Source organism: Garra rufa, chromosome 17 (genome assembly GCF_049309525.1).
Source record: "Garra rufa chromosome 17, GarRuf1.0, whole genome shotgun sequence".
Taxonomy (NCBI): Eukaryota; Metazoa; Chordata; class Actinopteri; order Cypriniformes; family Cyprinidae; genus Garra; species Garra rufa.
This window is the reverse complement of record NC_133377.1, coordinates 45,650,339-45,674,102: the sequence shown is the minus strand read 5'-3', so window position 1 is coordinate 45,674,102 and position 23,764 is coordinate 45,650,339. Positions and strand designations below refer to the sequence as shown.

The 23,764-nt window shown below is 33.6% G+C and overlaps 1 protein-coding gene across 1 annotated transcript in view; it reads right to left on the bottom strand.

Annotated features, from left to right (window-relative positions):
* Positions 1-17,672, bottom strand: part of LOC141289450 (A-kinase anchor protein 9-like) — a 65,324-nt gene extending 47,652 nt beyond the window's left edge. The window contains exon 1 of the mRNA XM_073821544.1: positions 17,464-17,672. Within this exon, the coding sequence (XP_073677645.1) occupies positions 17,464-17,514 (51 nt within the window). The 5' untranslated portion in view covers positions 17,515-17,672. The remainder of the gene's footprint in view (positions 1-17,463) is intronic.
* Between the last annotated feature and the right edge of the window lie 6,092 nt (positions 17,673-23,764).

Here is a 23,764-nt window from a genome sequence, read left to right as displayed (position 1 = left end):
GCAAAGATTCATAAGTAATTAAAAATTTTTACTTTTTTCCCTCACAATTTCTAGTTTAAATCTCACAATTTTGACTTTTTTCTCACAATTGCAAGTTTATATCTGACTTTATTTCCCAGATTTGTAAGTTTAAATCTCAAAATTGACTGTTTTCCTCGCAACAAGTTTAAACCTTGCAATTCTGACTGTGTTTCTAAGATTTATAAATATAAATCTCACAATTTTGACATTTTTCTTGCAATTTCTAGTTTCAATCTCACAATTTTGACTTTTTTTGCAATTGCAAATTTTTATCGTGCAATTCTGACTTTATTTCTCAGATTTGTACGTTTAAATCTCACAATTCAGATTTTTTTCTCACAACTGCAAGTTTTACATTTTGCAATTCAGATTTTTTTTCTCGCAATTGTAAGTTCATATCTTGCAATTCTAACTTTATTTCTTGAATTTGCAAGTTTAAATCTTGCAATTTTTACTTTTTTCTTACAATTGCAAGTTTTACATTTTGCAATTAAGTTTTTTTCTAGCAATTACAACTGACTTTATTTTTTTTTAGGTTTAAACCTCAAAATTCAAAAAAAAAAAAAAATTATTTGCGAGTTTATATATTGCAATTCTGACTTTATTTCTCACTTTTGGACTTTTAAATCTCGCAATTTTGACTGTGTTTCTAAGATTTTTTTATGTATAATTCTGGAAATTGTTTTTTCCTTGCAATTTCTAGTTTACATGTCACAATTTTTACTTTTTTCTTGCAATTGCAAGTTCTTATCTTGCAATTCTGACTTTCCTTCCCAGATTTGTACTTTTGTAAAATTTTGCAATTTTTACTTTTTTTTTAATTGCAAGTTTAAATCGCACCATTCTGACTTTATTTCTAAGATTTCTAAGTATAATCTTGCAAATTTTACTTTTTTCCCCCTCACACTTTCATGGTTAAATCTCACAAATTTGACTTTATATCTTGCAATTCTGACTTTATTTCTCTGATTTATTAATATAAATCTGTTGAAAATGTAAAAGTTGAAATCCCGCAATTCTGACTTTATTTCTTGGATTTGCATGTTTCAATCTTACAATTCTGACTTTTTACTTGCAAGTGCAAACTTTATTTCTCGGAATTGCAAGCTTTAATCTTGCAATTTAGATTTTTTTTTCTCACGATTGCAAGTTTACATCTTAAAAAGTTGAAATTGCAAGATATAAACTCACAGTTGCGAGAAAAAGTCAGTGAGATAAACAGCCACAAGTACGTTTTTTTTTTTTATTATTCAGTGGCAGAAACGGGATTCCATATATAGATCTATTGTTTTGCATGCTTTAAAATTAAAATTGCATTAACACAGAGAAATAAAACAAAGGCCTGCTTTTATTTCTCAGACCAACTGCAATTTTAGCAGAGGCACAGTGCAAGTGTAATGTTGGCTGATACTCGTACCGTCGACCAATATATCGTCCACTTCTATGTGTCCTGAAGTAAAACTCCAAGAAAGCAATAGCAGGCGCCGGAACAGAAGCAACTGCACAGCTTGAAATTAAATTTAATTTGTTTTTCCTACAAAGGCTGGCATTAATCTCTGGGTTATCTAATCAGCTCCCTGAGGTGAGCGTCCCCTGCTGACACCCTTTTGGCCTATTTGGAAAGACTGCGATTGCTCTCGGTCATATGTAGGTCTGCTGTTACTTTAGTGGCGAACGGCTCATTTCTGCTGCTGCCTTAGTGTCCTCATGCGAACCGCATTCACAGAACAGCACGAAAACTCAAGAAGCAAAGTAAGTCTATAAAGAAAATAAGGCTTTTATTCATCAAGGACACTTTGAATTGTTCTAAAGTGCCAGTGAAGACATTTTTATGGTCACAAAAGATTTCCATTTCAAATAAATGCTGTTCTTTTGAGCTTTTTATTTATCTGTGAATCCCGAAAAATTAAATATATGATGGTTTCCACAAAAATATTGGGCAACAAAACTGTTTTCAACATTGATGATAATCTGAAATGTTTTTAAGCAGCAAATCAGCATATTAGAATGATTTCTGAAGGATTGTGTGACACTCAAGACGAGTAATGATGCTGAAAATTCAGCTGTGCATCACAGAAATAAATTACATTTGAACACATATTTACATAGCAAACAGTCATTTTCAATTGTAAAAATATTTCACAATTTTACAGTATTTTTGATCAAGTAAATGCAGCTTTATTTAACATTTATTTTCTAAAGTAAGAAAATCCTACTTTAATGTTAACATAAAATGCTTTTATTCATCAAGGACGCTTTGAATTGTTCTAAAGTGCCAGTGAAGACATTTTTAATGTTGCAAAAGATTTCCATTTCAAATAAATGCTGTTCTTTTGAACTTTTTATTCATCTGTGAATCCCGAAAAATAAAATACATGGTGGTTTCCACAAAAATATTGGGCAACAAAACTGTTTGCAACATTGATGATAATCTGAAATGTTTTTTTAAGCAGCAAATCAGCAGTGTCACATGATCCTTCAGAAATCAATCCAATATGAAGACGTGTAACGATGCTGAAAATTCAGCTGCGGTTCACAGAAATAAATTACATTTGAACAGATATTCACATAGTAAACGGTTATTTTAAATTGGAAAAATATTTCACAATTTTACAGCATTTTTGATCAAATAAATGCAGCTTTATTTAACATTTATTTTCTAAAGTAAGAAAATCTTACTTTAATGTTAACATAAAATGCTTTTATTCATCAAGGATGCTTTGAATTGTTCGAATTGTTGAGAAATAAAATATATGATGGTTTCCACAAAAATATTGGCCAGCAAAACTGTTTTCAACATTGATGATAATCTGAAATGCTTTTAATCAGCATAATAAAATTATTTCTGAAGGATCGTGTGACACTCAAGACGAGTAATGATGCTGAAAATTCAGCTGCGGATCACAGAAATAAATTACATTTGAACAGATATTCACATAGTAAACAGTTGTTTTAAATTGTAAAAATATTTCAAAATTTTACTGTATTTTTTTACAGTACATTTCTTTCAAAAACCTTTAAAAAAATCTTACTTTAATGGTTGATATTAAATGTAATAGGTTTTAAGTATTTCATCATAAAAACCCAACACACAAATGCACCATGGCATCCTTCACGTGCCAAACAATCACTGACAAGACCACGACCATCAGAACAGGGTCATGCAAACATTAAGCGAGCGTGCGCTGCTGTTAATTAAGATCACGATGGCTGAGTGTGTAGGAGGTATTTAATTACGCGGCCCGCTTTAGTTTTATTGTAATATCTCTTGAGTGACACCGACTGCGTTTATCGGCCAAGCCAATTATCCTGGCAGACTATTGATCGGGATTAACAAAGGGTTTGTGTGCGCGTCTGAATCCTCAAGGCCTGACCTCTTGTTAACCAGAGCTTTTAGCCTACAATCACAACACACACACATAAATTAAAGCCCTCAGATCTGGTGAAGGCAGAAAACGCTTTCATTGCACGCTGGGATGGAACAATCGATTTTACATAATGGAACGAACCTCGAGTTAAGCAGGCAACTGGACACGCTTTAGAGGTTCAGGTGTGTATTAGTGCGTATTAGGCCTCAGTGCTAATGCACAGGCCACGCATCAGATTTCAACTTTTAGATTGAGTTTGCATGCATGCATTAGCATCTGGAGTAATTCTGTGTCAAATCAAGCAAACGTCCCTGGATCATTTTATTTGGTAATACTTTTCCTGAAGAAAGACAAACAGAAACAGTGACAAAACACAAAATATTAAATGCACTAGATGTCATTTACTGAGTAATCCATGTTGTAGAGGGAGGTCAAAATGACATTTGGAGCCAAATTACAGGAGGGTAAAATGACTTTAGAAAGCATCATTATGTTATTTCTTCCCAGAGATTGGTAGCTCTTTTAGTGAACTCCTTTGACTTTATGCCAATGGTGACCACTCAAAAATGAAGAAACAGCACTTTTTGTTTTTCAAAATTTGCATGCCTGTTATTCAAGATATAGAGGCATCCTGTGTCAAATTAACACATTTTAGAAACATCCCTGGCTCAAATTTTAGATTTTGCTATTATTTTTTTATGACGAAAGATAAAAATGTATAGTGATGAAAGACAAAATATTAAATGCACTAAATGTGCATTTACTGAGTACACTATTTTGTGGAGGGGGGTCAAAATGACATTTGGAGCCAAATTACAGGAGGATAAAATTACTTTAGAAAGCCGGCAGCATCATTATGTAATTTCTACCCAGAGATTGGTAGCTCTCTGGTAGTAAACTCTGTTGACTTTTGCTATCTCTGTTGCAGTATATGCCGATGGTGACCACTCAAAAATGCAGAAATAGCACTTTGTGTGTTTTTTCTCCAAAATTTGCATGTCTGTAATTCAAGATTATAGAGGCATTCCGTGTCAAATCAACATTTCAGAAACTTCCCCGGCTCAAATTTTTGATCTTGCTATTATTTTTTATAAAGAAAGATAAACATGTATAGTGATAAAAGCCAAAATATTAAATGTCCTGGATGAATTTTTACTGAGTAATCCACTATTTTGTGGAGGGGGGTCAAAATGGCAATTTTCATCTGAGATTCAGAGTCGAATTACAAGGGAGAAAAAATGACTTTAGAAAACTGGCAGCATCATAATGTTATTTTTACACAGAGATTGTTAGCTCTATTAGTAAAATCTGTTCACTTTAGCTATCTTTGTTGCATTATGCACCAATGGTGACCATTCAAAAAAAGAAACAGCACTTTTCAAATTTTAAAAGCACTATATAAATAAAGGTGACTTAACATTATTTCTCAGATTTCAAGTTCAAATCTCACAATTTTGATTTTTTCTTGCAATTGCGAGTTTATATCTTGCAATTTTGACCTTATTTCCCAGATTTGGACGTTTAAATCTCGCAATTTTGATTATTTCTCGGATTTGCATTTTAATTCTGACTTTATTTCCCAGATTTGTTCTTTATATTTCACAATTCTCGCTTTTTTCCTTGCAATTGCAAGTTAATATTTCACAATTCTGACTTTATGTCCCAGATTTGTAAGTTAATATTTCACAATTCTTACTCTTTTCTCGCAAATGCAAGTTTAAGTTTTGCAATATTGACTTTCTTAGATTTGCATTTTTAAATCTCACAATTTTGACTTTATTTCTCAGATTTGCAAGTTTCATTCTTGCAATTCTGACTTTTTCTTGCAATTTCTAGTTTAAATATAGCAATTGCTGATTTAAATCTTGCAATTTCTCAGATTTGTATGTTTAAATTTCGCAATTAAAAATATAAAATATAATAAAAATAACACTTTTTTTCTCTGAGTTGCATGTTTAAATATCACAACTCTGACTTTTTTCTCACAAATTTGAGTTTATATCTTGCAATTCTGACTTTATTTCCCAAATTTGTAAGTTAATATTTTGCAATTCTGAATTTTGACTATTTCTCGGATTTGTATTTTTAAATCTCACAATTTTTACATTATTTCTCAGATTTGCAAGTTTAAATCTTGCAATTCTGACTTTTTTCCTTGCAATTGCGAGTTTATATCTTGCAATTTTGACTTTATTTCCCTATTTGGAAGTTTAAATCTCACAATTTTGACTATTTCTCAAATTTGCATTTTTAAATCTCATAATTTTGGCTTTATTTCTCAGAATTCAATCTTGAAATTGTGACTTTATTTCCCAGATTTGTACTTTAAATTTCCCAAATCTCAATTTTTTCAAATTGCAAGTTTACATCTTTACATTATGTGCCAAAGGTGGCCATTCAATATTGGGGAAGCAGCACTTTTCAAGTTTTTACTCCAAAGGTTCCATGCCAGTAACTCAAGAAGTATTAAAGATATCTTAATGTAATTTTAGAGGTTGGGTCTTAACAAACTTTCATTTTGTCGACTTCTTTTTGAAGGCCTTATATGGTTTAGTCCCAGAGACATTGAAATCTCAATATGGCTCAATGGGTAAATCATTAAATTGTACACATTTTCAATGGTTTTTCAATTTCAGAAATATTCGAAGAGAATATAAGAGAAATATTTGAAGAACAAATAATGTTGAAACTAGAGTGTATCTCGTTTCCTTCTGTCAAGACCACTGCATTGAACCATACCTGTGCTTTTTCCAAAGTTTGCGTGCCTATAACTCAAGAAGTATTAAAGATATCTCAACTTGATTCTAGTTGTTAATAAACTTTTCTCTCAGAATCTTCATTTTCAAGGGCCTACGTCGTTTAGTCCCAGAAATATGGTGATCCCAACGAGGCTCCATTTTCAGATAGTTGAATATTACCCATTTTCAGTGGTTGAAAACCATGTAATGTGCCTCAACTTGTTTTGCAAAGTGACCCACATTTGGTTTTTGACCATTGAAAATGTGTATAATTTAACAATTTACTCTTGGAGTCATATTTTGAAATTTCAATATCTCTGAAAATCGAATCTCATAGAGCCTTACAAATAAAGAAGCCAAAGTGAAAAGTTTGTTAAGACCCAATATCAAAATAATATCTTTAATACTTAATACTTGAGTAACAGGCATGCAAACTTTGGAAAAATAAACTTGGTGTTTCCCCATTTCTGAATGGTCACCATTGGTGCATAATGCAACAAAGATAGCTAAAGACAACAGATTTTACTAATAGAGCTACCAATCTCTGTGTAAAAATAGCATTATGATGCTGCTAGTTTTCTAAATTCATTTTACCCCTTTGTAATTTGGCTCTAAACCTCTGAAACCCCCCTCTACAAAATAGTGGATTACTCAGTAAATATTCATCCAGGGCATTTAATATTTTGGCTTTCATCACTATACATGTCTATATTTCTTCAGAAAAAAATAATATCAAAATAATCTGGGATCTCTGATTGAGTTGACACAAAGTGACCCTATACTAATATGCATTTATAATATATGTTGGTTCTTAAACTATTTTTTGGCATCTTCATTTTTAAGACACTATATGTTTCGGTTCTAAAAATAAAGGGATTTCAATGTAAATTTTCCATGAGTAAATTTTTAAATAGTAGGCTACACATTTTCAGCTGAGAAATGGCAAAAGTGAGTCACTTTGCATTCAGATGATACTTAATGGAATTACAGAATAATGTCTAGAGAACAACAACAACGTTGTCTTGTCTGCCAAAAATATTATTTTCCCAAAGTCATCTTTGGAAATGCATCATTACAGTCAAGTAATTTTACTAATGGACCTACCATTTTCTCAAGTAATCTGTAATCTGGCTCCAAATCTCTGGTCAAAATTGGCATTTTGTCCCCATTTTACAAAATAGTGGAATACTCAGTAATATGTCCAACCATGGCATTTAATATTTTGGCTTTCTTCTTCATTTATGTATTTCTTTCACCAAAAAAAAAAAAAACAATCGAAACTTTTAGCCAGTTAAGTTGACTTGGAATGGAACATCTAGATAAATTCATTAACTTAAACTTCATTAATTAAATATACCTGCAAGCAGCGATTACCAGGGTTTAAGTGCTTTAAGCACATATGCAAAAAGACATTATGCAGCTAGCCTTTTTTTTTGCAAATATAGGTCATTTATAGGGTTGGGCATCGAGAACCGGTTCCAACTTGGAACCGTTTAAAAAATAACGATGCCATTGGAATCGTTTATAAAATTTGTTTTCGATTCCGATCATCGGTTCCAAACACGCAAGTTTTGGTTTCCATTGTGGCCACCGTATTTCTGGAAATGCTTGCCGCGCGCTTGTTCAGTTGCAGCTATGGAGCACGGTAAGCGGCGCTCAAAAGTGTGGCTTTATTTCACACTAAGGGTGTACTCACACTAGGCAGTCTGAACCGTGCCCAAGTGCGTTTGACCACCAAAGCGCGGTTCGTTTGACTAGTGTGAGTGCTCCGAGCCGTGCCCGGGCGTGGCTCGCTACACCGGCTCTGGCCCGCTTGGAAGAGGCGGGACGGTAAAGTTGGACTCGGGCGCGGTTAGCATGCAGTGTGAGCGCTAACCGTGCTGGAGCACGGAACAGGACGCGTGATGTCGCGTTTTTGCGAGGTAATCAGCGTTTTTATAGTCCATAATCAAAGCTGCAAAGTCCTTGCTGCACTTCAGCTGGTACCTTGCAAACCTCCTCATACAAGCAGCACGATTGCGCGAAAATTTTCGTGCCACAAATGCGATAGACATGTTTAACGATAGGCTGTGGACAACCGCGGAACAAACGACTCAAAATTACTATCCACAAAGTAAAAGAGCGATGGACTAAATTGCGTTCAGCGAGAGCGCGCTCTTCCTGTGTTTTTACATGCAACACATGTAACAAAATGATATCTTGCACGGGAGGATGCACTACGAATATAACGAAACACCTACGCCTGCATGATGTACAAATTAAGGGGTGTAGCCTGTTTGACGTGCTGCGCAGGTCCACTGTCTCGTCATGCACAGAGAGTCCAGACCAGGGTGCAAGTTCTGCATATATAAATCTGTTTTTGGGCTGGTGCAGAGGCATTCCTAATTTTCTCCTACATGGGCTGCAGCTCCTAAAACTAAAACTCATATTGAATCAAAATAAAATTATCCTCTGTGAAATCAAATGAGCCTGTGACATGTTTTGACTCAGCCCACAAAGAATCGGAATTGAGAATCGAAAAGAACCGAAATCGCAAGGAAGAATCGGAATCGGAATCAGAATCGTTCAAATCAAAACGATGCCCAACCCTAGTCATTTACCATAGAAATATTATGTTTTGTAATATTTATGACTGTTATAGAGCTAGCTGTGGTCTGATCTCCTTGTGCTCACCAGGTTTGGAAGTTTTGAGTTTTCCTTTAGGCTTTGTAGGATTTTGAGTAAACCTGAACAGGCCCCCTTTCTAAACAACCCCATTATAGCTTCCCAAAGGGCAAATGTGAACATTTTTTGATAATTATTGGCCTAAAGAGTCCAGAAAATTGTACTGCAGTGTTTTTTTCCAAACTGAGCAAAACACTTGGGCCAAGTTTGTAAAAGTAGTTTTTTTCTTCTAGTTTTATCTTCTCAATCATTTAAACAAACGATTTGATTGACAGCAGTGTTTCTAGAGGCAAAGTTGTCCAGAATGAGGAGTTCAGTCATATGATACAAATATTGCATGTGTGCATGAAAAACTGCAATGCAAAAAAACTATTTCTCGGAAAAACTATTTCTCGGATTTGCAAGTGTGGCCAAGCTCCACAATTTTGTTGTCGATTGCAGATTGAGCTGTTACATAAGTGTTCTGAGTTTGGCGAAGATATCTCACTCTGTTTAGGAGTTATAGGCATTTTACTAAAAGTGTCCCTGCCTCTTTTGTACGTTTTGACTTGACTTTATTTCTCAGATTTCAAGTTAAAATCTCACAATTTTGACCTTTTTTCTTGCAATTACGAGTTTATATCTTGCAATTCTGACCTTGTTTCCCAGATTTGTAAGTTAAAATTTCGCAATTCTTGTTTTCTCGTAAATGCAACTTTATATCTTGCAATTCTGACTTTATTTCCCAGATTTGGAAGTTTAAATCTTGCAATTTTGACTATTTCTCGCATTCTTAAATGTCGCAATTTTGACTTTATTTCTCAGTTTTGCATGTTTCAATCTTACAATTCTGACTTTTTGACAATTTCTACTTTAAATATAGCAATTGCTGATTTAAATCTTGCAATTCTGACCTTATTTCCCAGATCTGGAAGTTTAAATCTCACAATTTTGACTTTTTTCTTGCAATTTCTAGTTTACATCTTATGTAATTTTGACTAATTTCTCAGATTTGCAAGTGTGGCCAAGCTCCACAATTTTTTGTTGTCGATTGCAGATTGAGCTCTTACATAAGTGTTTGGCGAAGATATCTCATTCTGTTCAGGAGTTATAGGCATTTTACTAAAAGTGGCCCTGCCCCTTTTTTTGGGTGATTATTGATATTCACTCTCCAGAGAATATTTCTGCACTTGTTTGGTTTAGATCAGGCAAAAAACCTAGGAATAGTTCACAAAAGTATACTCGAAATAGCCAAAAATTTCACGATCTGAATCAAGGATTCCAATTACATAAGACACTCAAGCCTGCAACTGACGGTTTAGGAGTTTTTCGTACTTTTGATCACTGTAGCGCCTCCGTCAGGCCGATTGGGGCAAGCTTTGGTGATGTTGTCGGCGGTGTGAGTACGATCATCCCTCCAAGTTCCATGTCTTGACAACTTTTGGTTTGGTCTGCACTATCAGTTTTAAGTGGAGATCGCTGATCTGTGACCATTCTAACAATTACATTAGGGTTTCAGCACTACACCATTGAACCCCTAATTAACTTTTACATTCATGCAAAAACTCCTGCAACAACTTCAGCCTTGCATTTCACCAAATGCTCTCCAACAAAACAAAAATATACATGCATGCCTAATATTATCCATCTTTGAAACACAATTTTTTAGCATGCAATGATCTGCGATACACTAATTCTAATCTTGCATCTTATGAGCTAATGCAGTGTTTCTGTTTTGCATTGCCAGAAGACACTGACTGCTCTCTGGTCGTGTTCCTGAGAGCATCTGAATTGCTCACTAATGACACTGGCATGAAAACAGCGTGCTGACAGCTGCTCTGAACACCAACCGCTCGGTGCAGCAAAACAAACAGCAGATCTGAGCCAGCACATGATGTGCAGCGTCGCCGTCAGGACATGCGGAGGTGCCGAACATACGAGCTAGGGTTCAGGGGTCATCCGCAGAGCCTTTCACTGCGCTGAAGGATTTAGAAATCAAGATCTTTTGAAAGCCTCCAGTCGACACAGGCAAAAATCCCTTCATCTGTCTTGTGCAAACATAACATCACAGCTATATTTTACATTGCAGATGATTTTATCGAAAGTGACTTGCATTGCATTTAAAATCTGGAAAATCTGGAAATTAGACCCAGGAACTTACAATGCTTTCTTGCTTTGGTACAGGAATAAAAACAACACAAGTTTTGTGTTGCGATGCTTCTGTTGTGCTTTCTCCATTACCAACAACAACAAAACTAATGTCAAACTAAGGAGTTTTCTATAGACAACCGAAGTACACAGATTGCCCACATGACTAGGCAATCACAGAAAACCCAACAAATTAGAGCCATCACAGACTGAAAGGCTTTAATATTTTTCTGGACAAAGCATGCATTCAGTCAGCACTGATTTATTTCTGCTCCAAAGCAGCACAATTTTAAGAAATTACTTTTTCCTGCTTTTGTTCGCATTGACTCCAAGAAATTATGAATCATTCTGAATCATCTCTTTCCATCACAAACATCTTTATTCAGTGACTCCTGACATTAACAAAGTTGTTGTGAATGTTTTTTGAGGTACTAATCAACTGGTTCAGGCGGCAACATTCACCTGAGAAGGTCTGAGAAATTCAAGGATGTCACGATGACATTTAGTTTGATTCAATAGCTTTAGCTCAAATTATTTCAGATGTAACCCCAATGCCAGAAATGAGTGATCTTATTCAAAAAAGGCCCACAGGAGATTAATATTCACATTATGGTGGCACTAAATTAATATTAATGAGCATAAGAATGCTGTGAATAATTTAGACTAGATCCTCTGCAGTGAATGGGTGCCATCAGATTGAGAGTCCAAACAGCTGATAAAAACATCACAATAATCCACACCACTCCAGTCCATCAGTTAACATCTTGAGAAGACAAAAGCTGAAACAAATCTATCATTAAAACGTTTTTAACGAGTTAATAATCCATAATAAAAGTCCATCTTCTGTTGTCTCTCATCAAAATCCAGCCACATATTTCTTTAGAGCTGTTTTGGCTTGTAAACGGACCACTTTTTCACTGGAGGAACGTTATTATAGATAATGGACTATAATATACTATAATATTTTAAGTAAAAATGTCTTAATAATGGATTTGTTTCAGCTTTTGTCTTCTAAAGATGTTAACTGATGGACTAGAGTGTTTTTTTTTTGGATTATTGTGAGTTTGGACTCTCATTCTGACGGCACCCATTCACATCCATTAGAGAGACAATGATGGAATGACACATTTCTACAAAGTTACCATCTTGAGAAGACAAAAGCTGAAACAAATCTATCATTAAAACGTTTTTAACGAGTTAATAATCCATAACAAAAGTCCATCTTCTGTTGTCTCTCATCAAAATCCAGCCACATATTTCGTTAGAGCTGTTTTGGCTTGTAAACGGACCACTTTTTCACTGGAGGAAGTGTTATTATAGATAATGGACTCATATTTTAGGTAAAAATGTCTTAATAATGGATTTATTTCAGCTTTTGTCTTCTAAAGATGTTAACTGATGGACTGGAGTGGTTTTTTGGATTATTGTGAGTTTGGACTCTCATTCTGACGGCACCCATTCACATCCATTAGAGAGACAATGATGGAATGAAACATTTCTACAAAGTTAACATCTTGAAGACAAAAGCTGAAACAAATCTATCATTAAGACATTTATCTAAAATACGAGTCCATAATCCATAATAAAAGTCCATCTCCTGTTGTCTCATCAAAAACCATCCACATTTTTCTTTAGAGCTGTTTTGGCTTGTAAACGGACAACTTTTTCACTGGAGGAAGCGCTATGGGTAATGGACTCATATTTTAGGTAAAAACGTCTTAATGATGGATTTGTTTGAGCTTTTGTCTTCTCAAGATGTTAACTGATGGACTGGAGTGGTGTGGATTATTGTGATGTTTTTATCAGCTGTTTGGACTCTCATTCTGACGGCACCCATTCACATCCATTAGAGAGACAGTGATGGAATAACACATTTCTACAAAGTTAACATCTTGAGAAGACAAAAGCTGAAACTAATCCATCATTAAGACATTTATCTAAAATACGAGTCCATAATCCATAAAAAAAAGTCCATCTCCTGTTGTCCCTCTAATCAACATCCAGCCACATATTTCTTTAGAGCTGTTTTGGCTTGTGAGCGGACCACTTTTTCACCGGAGGAAGCGTTATTATAGATAATGGACTCATATTTTAGGTAAAAATGTCTTGATGGATTGTTTCCGTCAAACAGATGTTAACTGATGGACTGGAGTAGTGTGGATTATTGGGATGTTTTTATCAGCCGTTTGGACTCTCATTCTGACGGCACCCATTCACTGCAGAGGATCTATTGGTAAGACAGTGGTAGAATGACTTTTCTACAAATCTGTGGCTTTTGGCCAATTTCAGTCAATATTTATTTTTGGGTGAACTATTTGTTTAAAATTATTCACAGAATTCAGCTGCTCATTACACTGCAAAAATTATTTTCTTAGTATTTTTGTCTTTATTTCTAGTATAAATAAGAATTCTTGAATCCGGATGCATTCACTTGACAAGTAAAATGACTCAAGGTATTATGTCTTGTTTTCTCAAATAAAATTATCCAAATTGTGTTTGTCTTTGCTTAAAACAAGCAAAAAAAAAAAATCTGCCGTCTTTTTCTGCAGTCATTTACCAAAGCAGACATTCACCGAATGTAAACAAACCATAAAAATCTTTGGGACACAAGGGAGAGACAAAGGTAGATCTAAATGACACCTGTAAGACAGCCATCTGTTTGCTCAACAATCTGTTTGCGTAAAACTTGTCAGCGGGAATTAGACAGATGGGTCAGTGTAAGTGACCTCGTTCACATATGTTCACTTCATAGGGACAACTCCTTCAGACTTTGGGTATTTTTAGACTTGGCCAGAGAGGAATCTGCTCTATTTATAAAATAACACGGTTCTGTTATCACGCCCTGAAGAGGCCAATGTGTTAACAAACAAGAATGTGAGGCCATAGAGATCAAATAAACTACTGCTTGACTAATACATCCGATTAGATGCCTAAAAAAGCAACATGGCCAGTCTCAGATATAATGCATACTGATTGATAAAACTCAATATCATACTTCAGCCTTGACTACAGATATCTTCTTGTTTCATTAACATGATAAGTCAGTCTCTGTGCTCTTGACATGCTCCAGCAGGTTACAGTGACCTAAAGTCTGCTGAGAGGTCTGTTCACATTCAGAAATGTGAGAGATCCGGTGAAGCAATGGCTAGAAAATCCAGTCTCACAAGCCTATCCACATGTTCTCAGACTGTCTTGACATTCAACAGCACTAAACTAAATCTGAAACTGCCGTCAGATTCACAATGGCACAGACTTATTTGTTTAAATATCAGGTGTGTTCGTGTATTAAAGGGATGGTTCGGAGTAGAATTGACTTCATTGCTATGCACTCCGAAGCCCATGTAAATACCCCATCCAAAGTTTTTTTTACCTTAGTCGAACATTTATGGAGATATTAGAGTTTTTCGAATTGCTTGTTACAGGAGTGAATGGTACATGTGATGTATCTCGTAAATTGCACCACTAAACGTGCAAGTAATCTTACCAAACTTGTACAGTAGTGTAAATAGGTTATGTACTCACAAAATGCTGCATCAGAACATTTGTAAGTCCACCATGAGTGTTTTAAAAACACGTTTTACCCGAGAACTACTAGTCTCAGAAACTACAAGTCGACGTCACTTCCCTGGTTTGAAAAAAGCACGTAAAAGTCCTCCTACTACATCTGTGTGCATGTCAACTTGTAGGAGGACTTTTACGTGCTTTTTTCAAACCAGGGAAGTGACGTCGACGTGTCGCCATTTGTAGTTTTTGAGACTAGTAGGGATCGGGTAAAACGTGTTTTTAAAACACTCATGGTGGACTTACAAATGTTCTGATGCAGCGTTTTGTGAGTACATAACCTATTTACACTACTGTACAAGTTTGGTAAGATTACTTGCACGTTTAGTGGTGCAATTTACGAGATACATCACATGTACCATTCACTCCTGTAACAAGCAATCCGAAAAACTCTAATATCTCCATAAATGTTTGACTAAGGTAAAAAAAAAACTTCGGATGGGGTATTTACATGGGCTTCGGAGTGCATAGCAATGAAGTCAATTCTACTCCGAACCATCCCTTTAACAAACATATAAGAGGGGCACTGCATGACAGAAAGTGCATGAAACACAGAAACACTCTCAAACACTCATAAAGAGAGAGTTATACTCAACGGTAAATGTAAAGTAATTCTCAGATATGATTTACACAGCAGTAAATGACAGCTGTGAGGTAAACATGAGGTAAATGTCAGAAGAAAGGAAGGTAAATTTAGGGAAAACCTCAGAAATGCCATTCTGAGGTACAACAAAAAAGCATAAATATGTTGCAAAAGTCAGTAAAAACCAAGGTTAATTTTAGAAGTGAACTATATTCTGAGGTAAAATATAGGTAAATATACGAGGTAAATGTTAAATTACAGATACCAGTTATTTTCTGAGGTAAACGTGAGGCTAAAGAAGTCATTATCAGGCAAATGTGTGTTAAAACACAGGTGTCAATATTATCTTCTGAGGAAAACGTGAGGTAAAATAGAGGTAAATATGGGCCAAATGTGAGTTAAGTATCAAATGTCAGCTATTTTCTGAGGTAAATGTGTGATTTAACTTGCATTTGCCTCTTATTTACCTACATTTGCATCAAAAAATAATTGAGATATGAGTCAAATGTGAATTAAATCACATATCCTAGTTATTTTATGAGGTCAATGTGAGGTAAAAAGGTAAAGAGGTCAAATTTGAGTGAAATTACAGAAGTCAGTGAGGCAAATTACAGCAGTGAAGTAAAATAGAGGTAAATGTGAATAAAATGACAGATGTCCATTATTTTAAATGTGGGGTAAAATGTGAGTAAAAATTAGACAATTGTGCATTAAATCACAGATGTAAGTGGTTCTCTGAAGTAAATAATAGCACTGAGGTAAAACAGAGGTAAATATGAGGTAAATAGACATTTATAAGGTAAATGTGGGGTAAAATTTAAGTAAAAATGAGGCAAATGTGCCTTAAATCACAGATGCAAGTGGTTATCTGAAGTAAATGAAAGAAATTAGGTAAAATAAAAGGTAAATAAGGTAAATTAAGGTAAATATGAGGCAAAAATAAAAATGTATAAGCTAAATGTGGGGTAAAATTCAAGTAAACATGAGGCAAATGTGTGTTAAATTACAGACGTAAGTGTTCTCTAAAGTAAATGATAGCACTGAGGTACAATAGAGGTAAATTAAGGTAAATATGAGGCAAAAATAAAAATGTATAAGGTAAATGTGGGGTAAAATTGAAGTAAATGTAAGGCAAATGTGCGTTAAATTACAGACGTAAGTTTTATCTAAAGTAAATGACAGCAGTGAGGTAAAACAGAGGTAAAGGAGGTAAATTAAAGTAAATATGAGGCAAAAATAAAAATGGTAGGTAAATGTGGGGTAAAAATTAAGTAAATGTGAGGCAAATGTGCATTAAATCACAGATGCAAGTGGTTCTCTGAAGTAAATCATAGCAGTGAGGTAAAATAGAGGTACATGAGGTAAACTGAGGTAAAAAAAAATATGTAAATATAAAAATTTATAGGGTAAATGTGGGGTATAATTTAAGTAAACATAAGGCAATTGTGCATTAAATCACAGATGCAAGTGGTTCTCTGAAGTAAATGACAGCAGTGAGGTAATATAAAGGTAAATTAGGTAAACTGAGGTAAATGTGAGGTAAATATAAACATTTCTAAGGTAAGTGTGGGGTAAAACTTAAGTAAGCATAAGCCAAATGTGCATTAAATCACAGATGTAAGTGGTTCTCTGAGGTAAATGACAGCATTGAGGTAAAATAGAGGTAAATATGTAGTAAATAAAATAAAAAATAAGGTAAATGTGGGGTAAAATTTAGGTAAACATCAGGCAAATGTGTATCAAATCACAGTAATTTATAGATGTAAATGAGGTAAATATTAGGTAAATATAAACATGTATAAGATAATTGTGGGATAGAATTCAAGAAAACATGAGACAAATGTGTGTTAAATCACAGATGTAAGTGGTTCTCTGAAGTAAATAATAGCAGTGATGTACAATAGAGGTAAATTAAGTCAATATGAGGTAAAAAATAAACATTTACAAGGTAACTGTGGGTAAAAGGCAAGTAAACATGAGGCACATTTCCGTTAAATCACAGATGTAAGTGGTTATCTGATGTAATTTACAGCAGAGAGGTAAAACAGAGGTAAAATGAGACAAATATGTGTTAAAATACAAATTTCAGTTATTTTCTGATGTACATTTAAGGCAAATATGAGGTAAATATAAGCCAAATGTGAGTGAAATCACACATGTCGGTTGTTTTCTAAGGTAAATGACAGCACTGAGGTAAAATTACGGTAAATATGAGGCAAACGTGAGTCACAGATGTCAGTGAGGTGAATGACAGCAGTGGGTTGAAACTCAAATGGGCGTTAAATTCTGAGGTAAACTAAAGCAATGAAGTAAAGTTGAGGTAAATCTCAGGTGAGAGTGATATCCTGAGGTAGACGTCAGCAGACAGGTATAGATGAGGTAAACATAAGGTAAATCTCACCTTAGCTTTGCCGGCCTGTAGTTTCCTCTGCCGCTCCTCGTCTTCCATCATGTCTGCGGTTCCTGCGGGTTAAAGACGGACACACGTGAGTCACAAAAGCGCCACACGCACGCATACACGCCTAGCGCTAAACGCGAAGCGCTGACATGTGTGTCCGCCTCGGCTCGGGCGGTTAATCGTTGGGATTTCCTCAGTGTTTTACTCGGGCTTTGCTGTCACCGTCGCCGCCATGTTTCTCCACGTAAACACACGAGACTCGCGGCGCGGTGACGTCACGCCGCGCGCACACGCAGCCGCTTTAAAGCCTGACACTGCAAATACCGCTGTGCAAACAGTGTCAGATACTGATATTTGTTTATTAGCCATATCAGCATTTTCGTATGCTCTCTTCGTCCTGCATTCATGATCCGTATTATATTAAATTGCATTTTTCATTCATGGGCTCTGTATTGTATTGTTGTGATTTCAGATTTTATTGTCAAAAGTGATCGAGTTGCAAATATTTCACAAAATATATAACTAAAGACACAGCAAGAGGACTGTTAGTCGGCATAATCACCAATTTATCAGTATCCTATAATTAAAAAATGCATCAGTCAAGTAAATGACAGCCAAGCTAACAAAATATGTTCTAACGTTTTGCAAACGTTCCCATAACGTTATAACAACGATATTGCTGAATGGTCTCTAACGTTCGAAAACGTCCAGTTTAAAAAAATATTTTATTACAAATTTTTTCTTCGCATACTTATACTATCCACTAAAAATATACTCTTTTTGTGAAGAAAAAGTACATAATTTTGAGTATGTAGCAGAATAGTAGGCAAGCTTTGGGACATACCAAAGTCCCTTTAAGGCAAGTCATGTCACTCGGTGGCCATCTTTGAAACGCCTCTAAGTCATGCAAGTGCAGCTCCTATCTTTTTGAATTGGGACACATCAAATTCTCCAAAACTGTTCACCAACCTTACGATTAAATTTCATATTTTAAATCTCCAAAGAAATCCAACAAGAACTGCCTCATAAATATGGTTCCTTGTGCTCCAATAGCGTTAAAAAAACGCTTATTTTTCCGGCTAAATGAGCCAGTATGCATTCGCAGTACTGAGCGCAAGTCTTAGAGCGCCGACTCATGATAGCAACATGCTAATAACACGTTAATCATGCTAGAAACCTGCTAGCAACATGTTAATCATGCTAGAATCATGCTAGTTACTTGTTCATCTAGCTAGAAACATGCTAACCATGTTACTAATCATGTTGGAAACATGTTAGCAACATGTTACTAATTTGTTAACCATACTAATCATGCTAGCAACATACTAGTAACTTGTTAATCATGTTAGAATCATGATAGCAACATGCTAATAACACGTTAATCATGCTAGAAACCTGCTAGCAACATGTTAATCATGCTAGAATCATGCTAGTAACTTGTTCATCTAGCTAGAAACATGGTAACCATGTTACTAATTATGTTGGAAACATGCTAGTAACTTGCTAATGTTAGCAACATGTTACTAATTTGTTAACCATACTAATCATGCTAGCAACATACTAGTAACTTGTTAATCATGTTAGAATCATGATAGCAACATGCTAATAACACGTTAATCATGCTAGAATCATGCTAGTAACTTGTTCATCTAGCTAGAAACATGGTAACCATGTTACTAATCATGTTGGAAACATGCTAGTAACTTGCTAATGATAGCAACATGTTAGTAATTTGCTAATCATGCTAAACGTGCTAGGAACATGCTAACTACATGTTAATTATGCTAGCAACATGCTAGTCATGCTAACCACACACTAATAACATGTTAATCATGCTAGAAACATGCTAGTAACTTGCTAATCATGCTAGCAATATGCTAGTAACATGTTAATCATGTTAGTAACATGCTATCCATCATCTAACAATTTCTATCTATTTCAGACTGAAAACCGGTCGAACGTTCTATTTAAATCTTTCTGGTCAGGCTTTCTCAAGATGTTTTTATCTAGTTTTGTGAATGTTATGGTAACGTTACTTTTGAATGTTCTCTGAACATTCTGAAACAAATAGTAACACAAACTAAAATGTTTCCAAAAATTGTTTCATGAATGATAATTAAATGATTAAATGAACATTCATAAAGCTCAAATAGCTTTGAGTGAATATTCTGTTGACATTTACTGGAACAACGTTTGAGAGAACCTTGGCAAAACATTCAGAGAACGTTCCCTGACCTACACCAGTGTCTCCACTTGTGTTCTGCTCATCTGAAGTGTGAATTGAGTTGAAATGTTGGCCGTACCTGCAGCAGCAGCAGCAGCAGGAGATGGAGGTCTATTCCTGCGGCCGACGGGAGCTGAGCAGCTGATGGTCTGACTGATCTTGAATTCCACCCATCTTCTCTTGGACATCCTTCACTTTCCGCTGCCAAAGTGAGTTTCAGGTGCCACCTGTGAACTCTGCCGTTCGGTTCTGAGGCTCAGAGATCCAGAAACCCTGAATGTTTGGTGTGTGAATTATTCATGTGAGAGCAGCACAGGATCAGGTTCAGAAACTCAAACAGATGCCTGCTGCTGAGACACTAAACTAACTCACTCAAGCTAATGTACTCAACAGAACAAAGAACTCTGTTGAGATCTCATCATAACTGATCAAACATTAGCAGTACTAAACTTTGCATTGAAAAAACTGCCAGAAAATACCTTTAACTCATTATAAAATACATGTAAATACCTGTAAAAATACAGAAAACTCACATTAACGCACAACATTGTGCTGTATTTTACAGACTATTTTTAGTGTCTACACTCTTTAAAATAAAGGTGCTTCACAATGCCACAGAAGAACATTTTTGTCTAAATGGTTCCATAAAGAACTTTTAAACATCTGAAGAAACTTTCTGTTTCACAAAAGGTTCTTTGTGGTGAGAGCAGATTAAAAAAAGGTAAGAAAGAGATGGTTCTTTAAAAAACCTTCAACTGAATGGAATACATTTTTGGAAACAAAAATGGTTCTTCTGTTCTATGGCATCGCTGAGAAGAACCTTTTAAAGCACCTTTATTTTTAAGAGTGTATATGAAGCAACAACTGTTAAGTATGGAGAAATAATAATGAGGCATAATAAATTATTAAATCAACAGATTATCAATTTATTCATTCAAAGCTAAAAAAAAAATTTAAATAAATTACATTTTCAAATTAACAATTTATTATTTAATTATTCAATATTTGTACGTTTACATTTTAAGAAAAAATATGTAACATTATTGTAATGTAATGTAACAATAATGTATGTAGTGTAGAATTTATGTAATGCAATATAACATTATTGTAATGTAATGTAACGTATGGAATGTAACAATAATGTGTGTAATGTAGCATTTATGTAATGTAATGTAACAATAATGTATATAATGTAAAAATATTGTATTTAATGTAACAATAATGTATATAATGTAACAATAATGTGTGTAATGTAGCATTTATGTAATGTAATGTAACAATAATGTATATAATGTAACAATAATGTATATAATGTAACAATAATGTAATGTAACAATAATGTATATAATGTAACAATAATGTATATAATGTAACAATAATGTGTGTAATGTAGCATTTATGTAATGTAATGTAACAATAATGTATATAATGTAACAATAATGTGTGTAATGTAGCATTTATGTAATGTAATGTAACAATAATGTATATAATGTAACAATAATGTATATAATGTAACAATAATGTAATGTAACAATAATGTATATAATGTAACAATAATGTATATAATGTAACAATAATGTATATAATGTAACAATAATGTATATAATGTAACAATAATGTGTGTAATGTAGCATTTATGTAATGTAATGTAACAATAATGTATATAATGTAACAATAATGTATATAATGTAACAATAATGTGTGTAATGTAGCATTTATGTAATGTAATGTAACAATAATGTATATAATGTAACAATAATGTGTGTAATGTAGCATTTATGTAATGTAATGTAACAATAATGTATATAATGTAACAATAATGTATATAATGTAACAATAATGTAATGTAACAATAATGTATATAATGTAACAATAATGTATATAATGTAACAATAATGTATATAATGTAACAATAATGTGTGTAATGTAGCATTTTTTTAATTAATGTAGCATTTATGTAATGTAATGTAAAAATAATGTATATAATGTAAAAATATTGTATTTAATGTAACAATAATGTATATAATGTACAAATATTGTATTTAATGTAACAATAATGTGTGTAATGTAGCATTTTTTTAATTAATGTAGCATTTATGTAATGTAATGTAAAAATAATGTATATAATGTAAAAATATTGTATTTAATGTAACAATAATGTATATAATGTAACAATAATGTGTGTAATGTAGCATTTATGTAATGTAATGTAACAATAATGTATATAATGTAACAATAATGTATATAATGTAACAATAATGTGTGTAATGTAGCATTTATGTAATGTAATGTAACAATAATGTATATAATGTAACAATATTGTATTTACTGTAACAATAATGTATATAATGTAACAATAATGTATGTAATGTAGCATTTATGTAATGTAATGTAACAATAATGTATATAATGTAACGTATGAAATAGAATGTAACAATAATGTGTGTAACGTAGCATTTTTTTTAAATTAATGTAGCATTTATGTAATGTAATGTAACAATAATGTATATAATGTAAAAATATTGTATTTAATGTAACAATAATGTGTGTAATGTAGCATTTATGTAATGTAATGTAACAATAATGTATATAATGTAAAAATATTGTATTTAATGTAACAATAATGTGTGTAATGTAGCATTTTTTAAATTAATGTAGCATTTATGTAATGTAATGTAACAATAATGTATATAATGTAACAATAATGTATATAATGTAACAATATTGTATTTACTGTAACAATAATGTATATAATGTAACAATAATGTATATAATGTAACAATATTGTATTTACTGTAACAATAATGTATATAATGTAACAATAATGTATGTAATGTAGCATTTATGTAATGTAATGTAACAATAATGTATATAATGTAACGTATGAAATGGAATGTAACAATAATGTGTGTAATATAACGTATGTAATGTAGCATTTATGTAATATAATGTAACAATAAAATAATTCATTTTACATGTAACTTTTATTTTTTTTTTCTTAATCCATGTCAGTCAAGTTTTAAAACATGATTGTTTGTCATTTGATCACATCGACAAAACCAATAGCCTTTTATCAGTTTATTTATTAACAGTCTTTATTAACCCATTTTATTTATATATTTTTTTACTTCATATTTTATTAAATCCAAACTTAATTCCTCAAAAATTCAAGCCTTTCTCACATATTTATACATGCTACATGTAAATGAATCAAATTATATATGCTTTTTTTAAAGGTATAGATAAAACAAGGATTATTGGAAATTTGCTAGCAATTTCTGTTAAAATTGGTACAGAAACAATTTTTTGACTCAGAATTTCACAAAGGAATGGCAATTAAACATGAAATTTAACAGACTGAAATAATAGTTTTTGTACAACATACTACATGATATTTGTTTCATTTACAGCTTCGAAAAATCTTTTTTTTTTTCTCCAGTGAACGTTTGTCTATTGTTTCTACTGGTCTTCTGTATCCCAGCTTGAACCCACATGAATCCATATGTTATTGATTTTGGATGGAGGGAACATTAATCAGATTTCATGCCTGAAATCACTGTAACAGGACCTACAGTACAATTGAATTATGTTTTCTTGAAATAAAAACTTTAATGTGTTGCTCCTAAAACTCAAGGAGAAATGTTGACATTTTGTCTAAATTTGATCTAATTTGTGATTTTGTATAATGAGGCTGAACATTTGTGTACTGAATGAAAGCGTTTGTAATTAAACATTTGAATGACAGTATCAGGGAAGGAGCTGCTGCAGTCTTACATGGTATCAGTCAGATTGAAGCTCATTTCAGTAATGAAAGGGATCTGGACCTGTATGAAATATGCATGAGACGGGAGCTCATCAAGGCACATGTGGGGAGTGATGCTTGAATGGAGGACCCTGCGCTCCTCGACCTTCTCAAGTGTTTCGGACATCTGGCATCCTCAGCCTGCAAACCTATGAACAAGGAGAACGGCTCATTGTATTAAAATCACTCCATATGAGATCATCAGGCACAAATGAAACCACAGCTACAGGGACCACAATTCATGCGCTTGTTCATTCGGCCTCACTTGCATGTTTCTG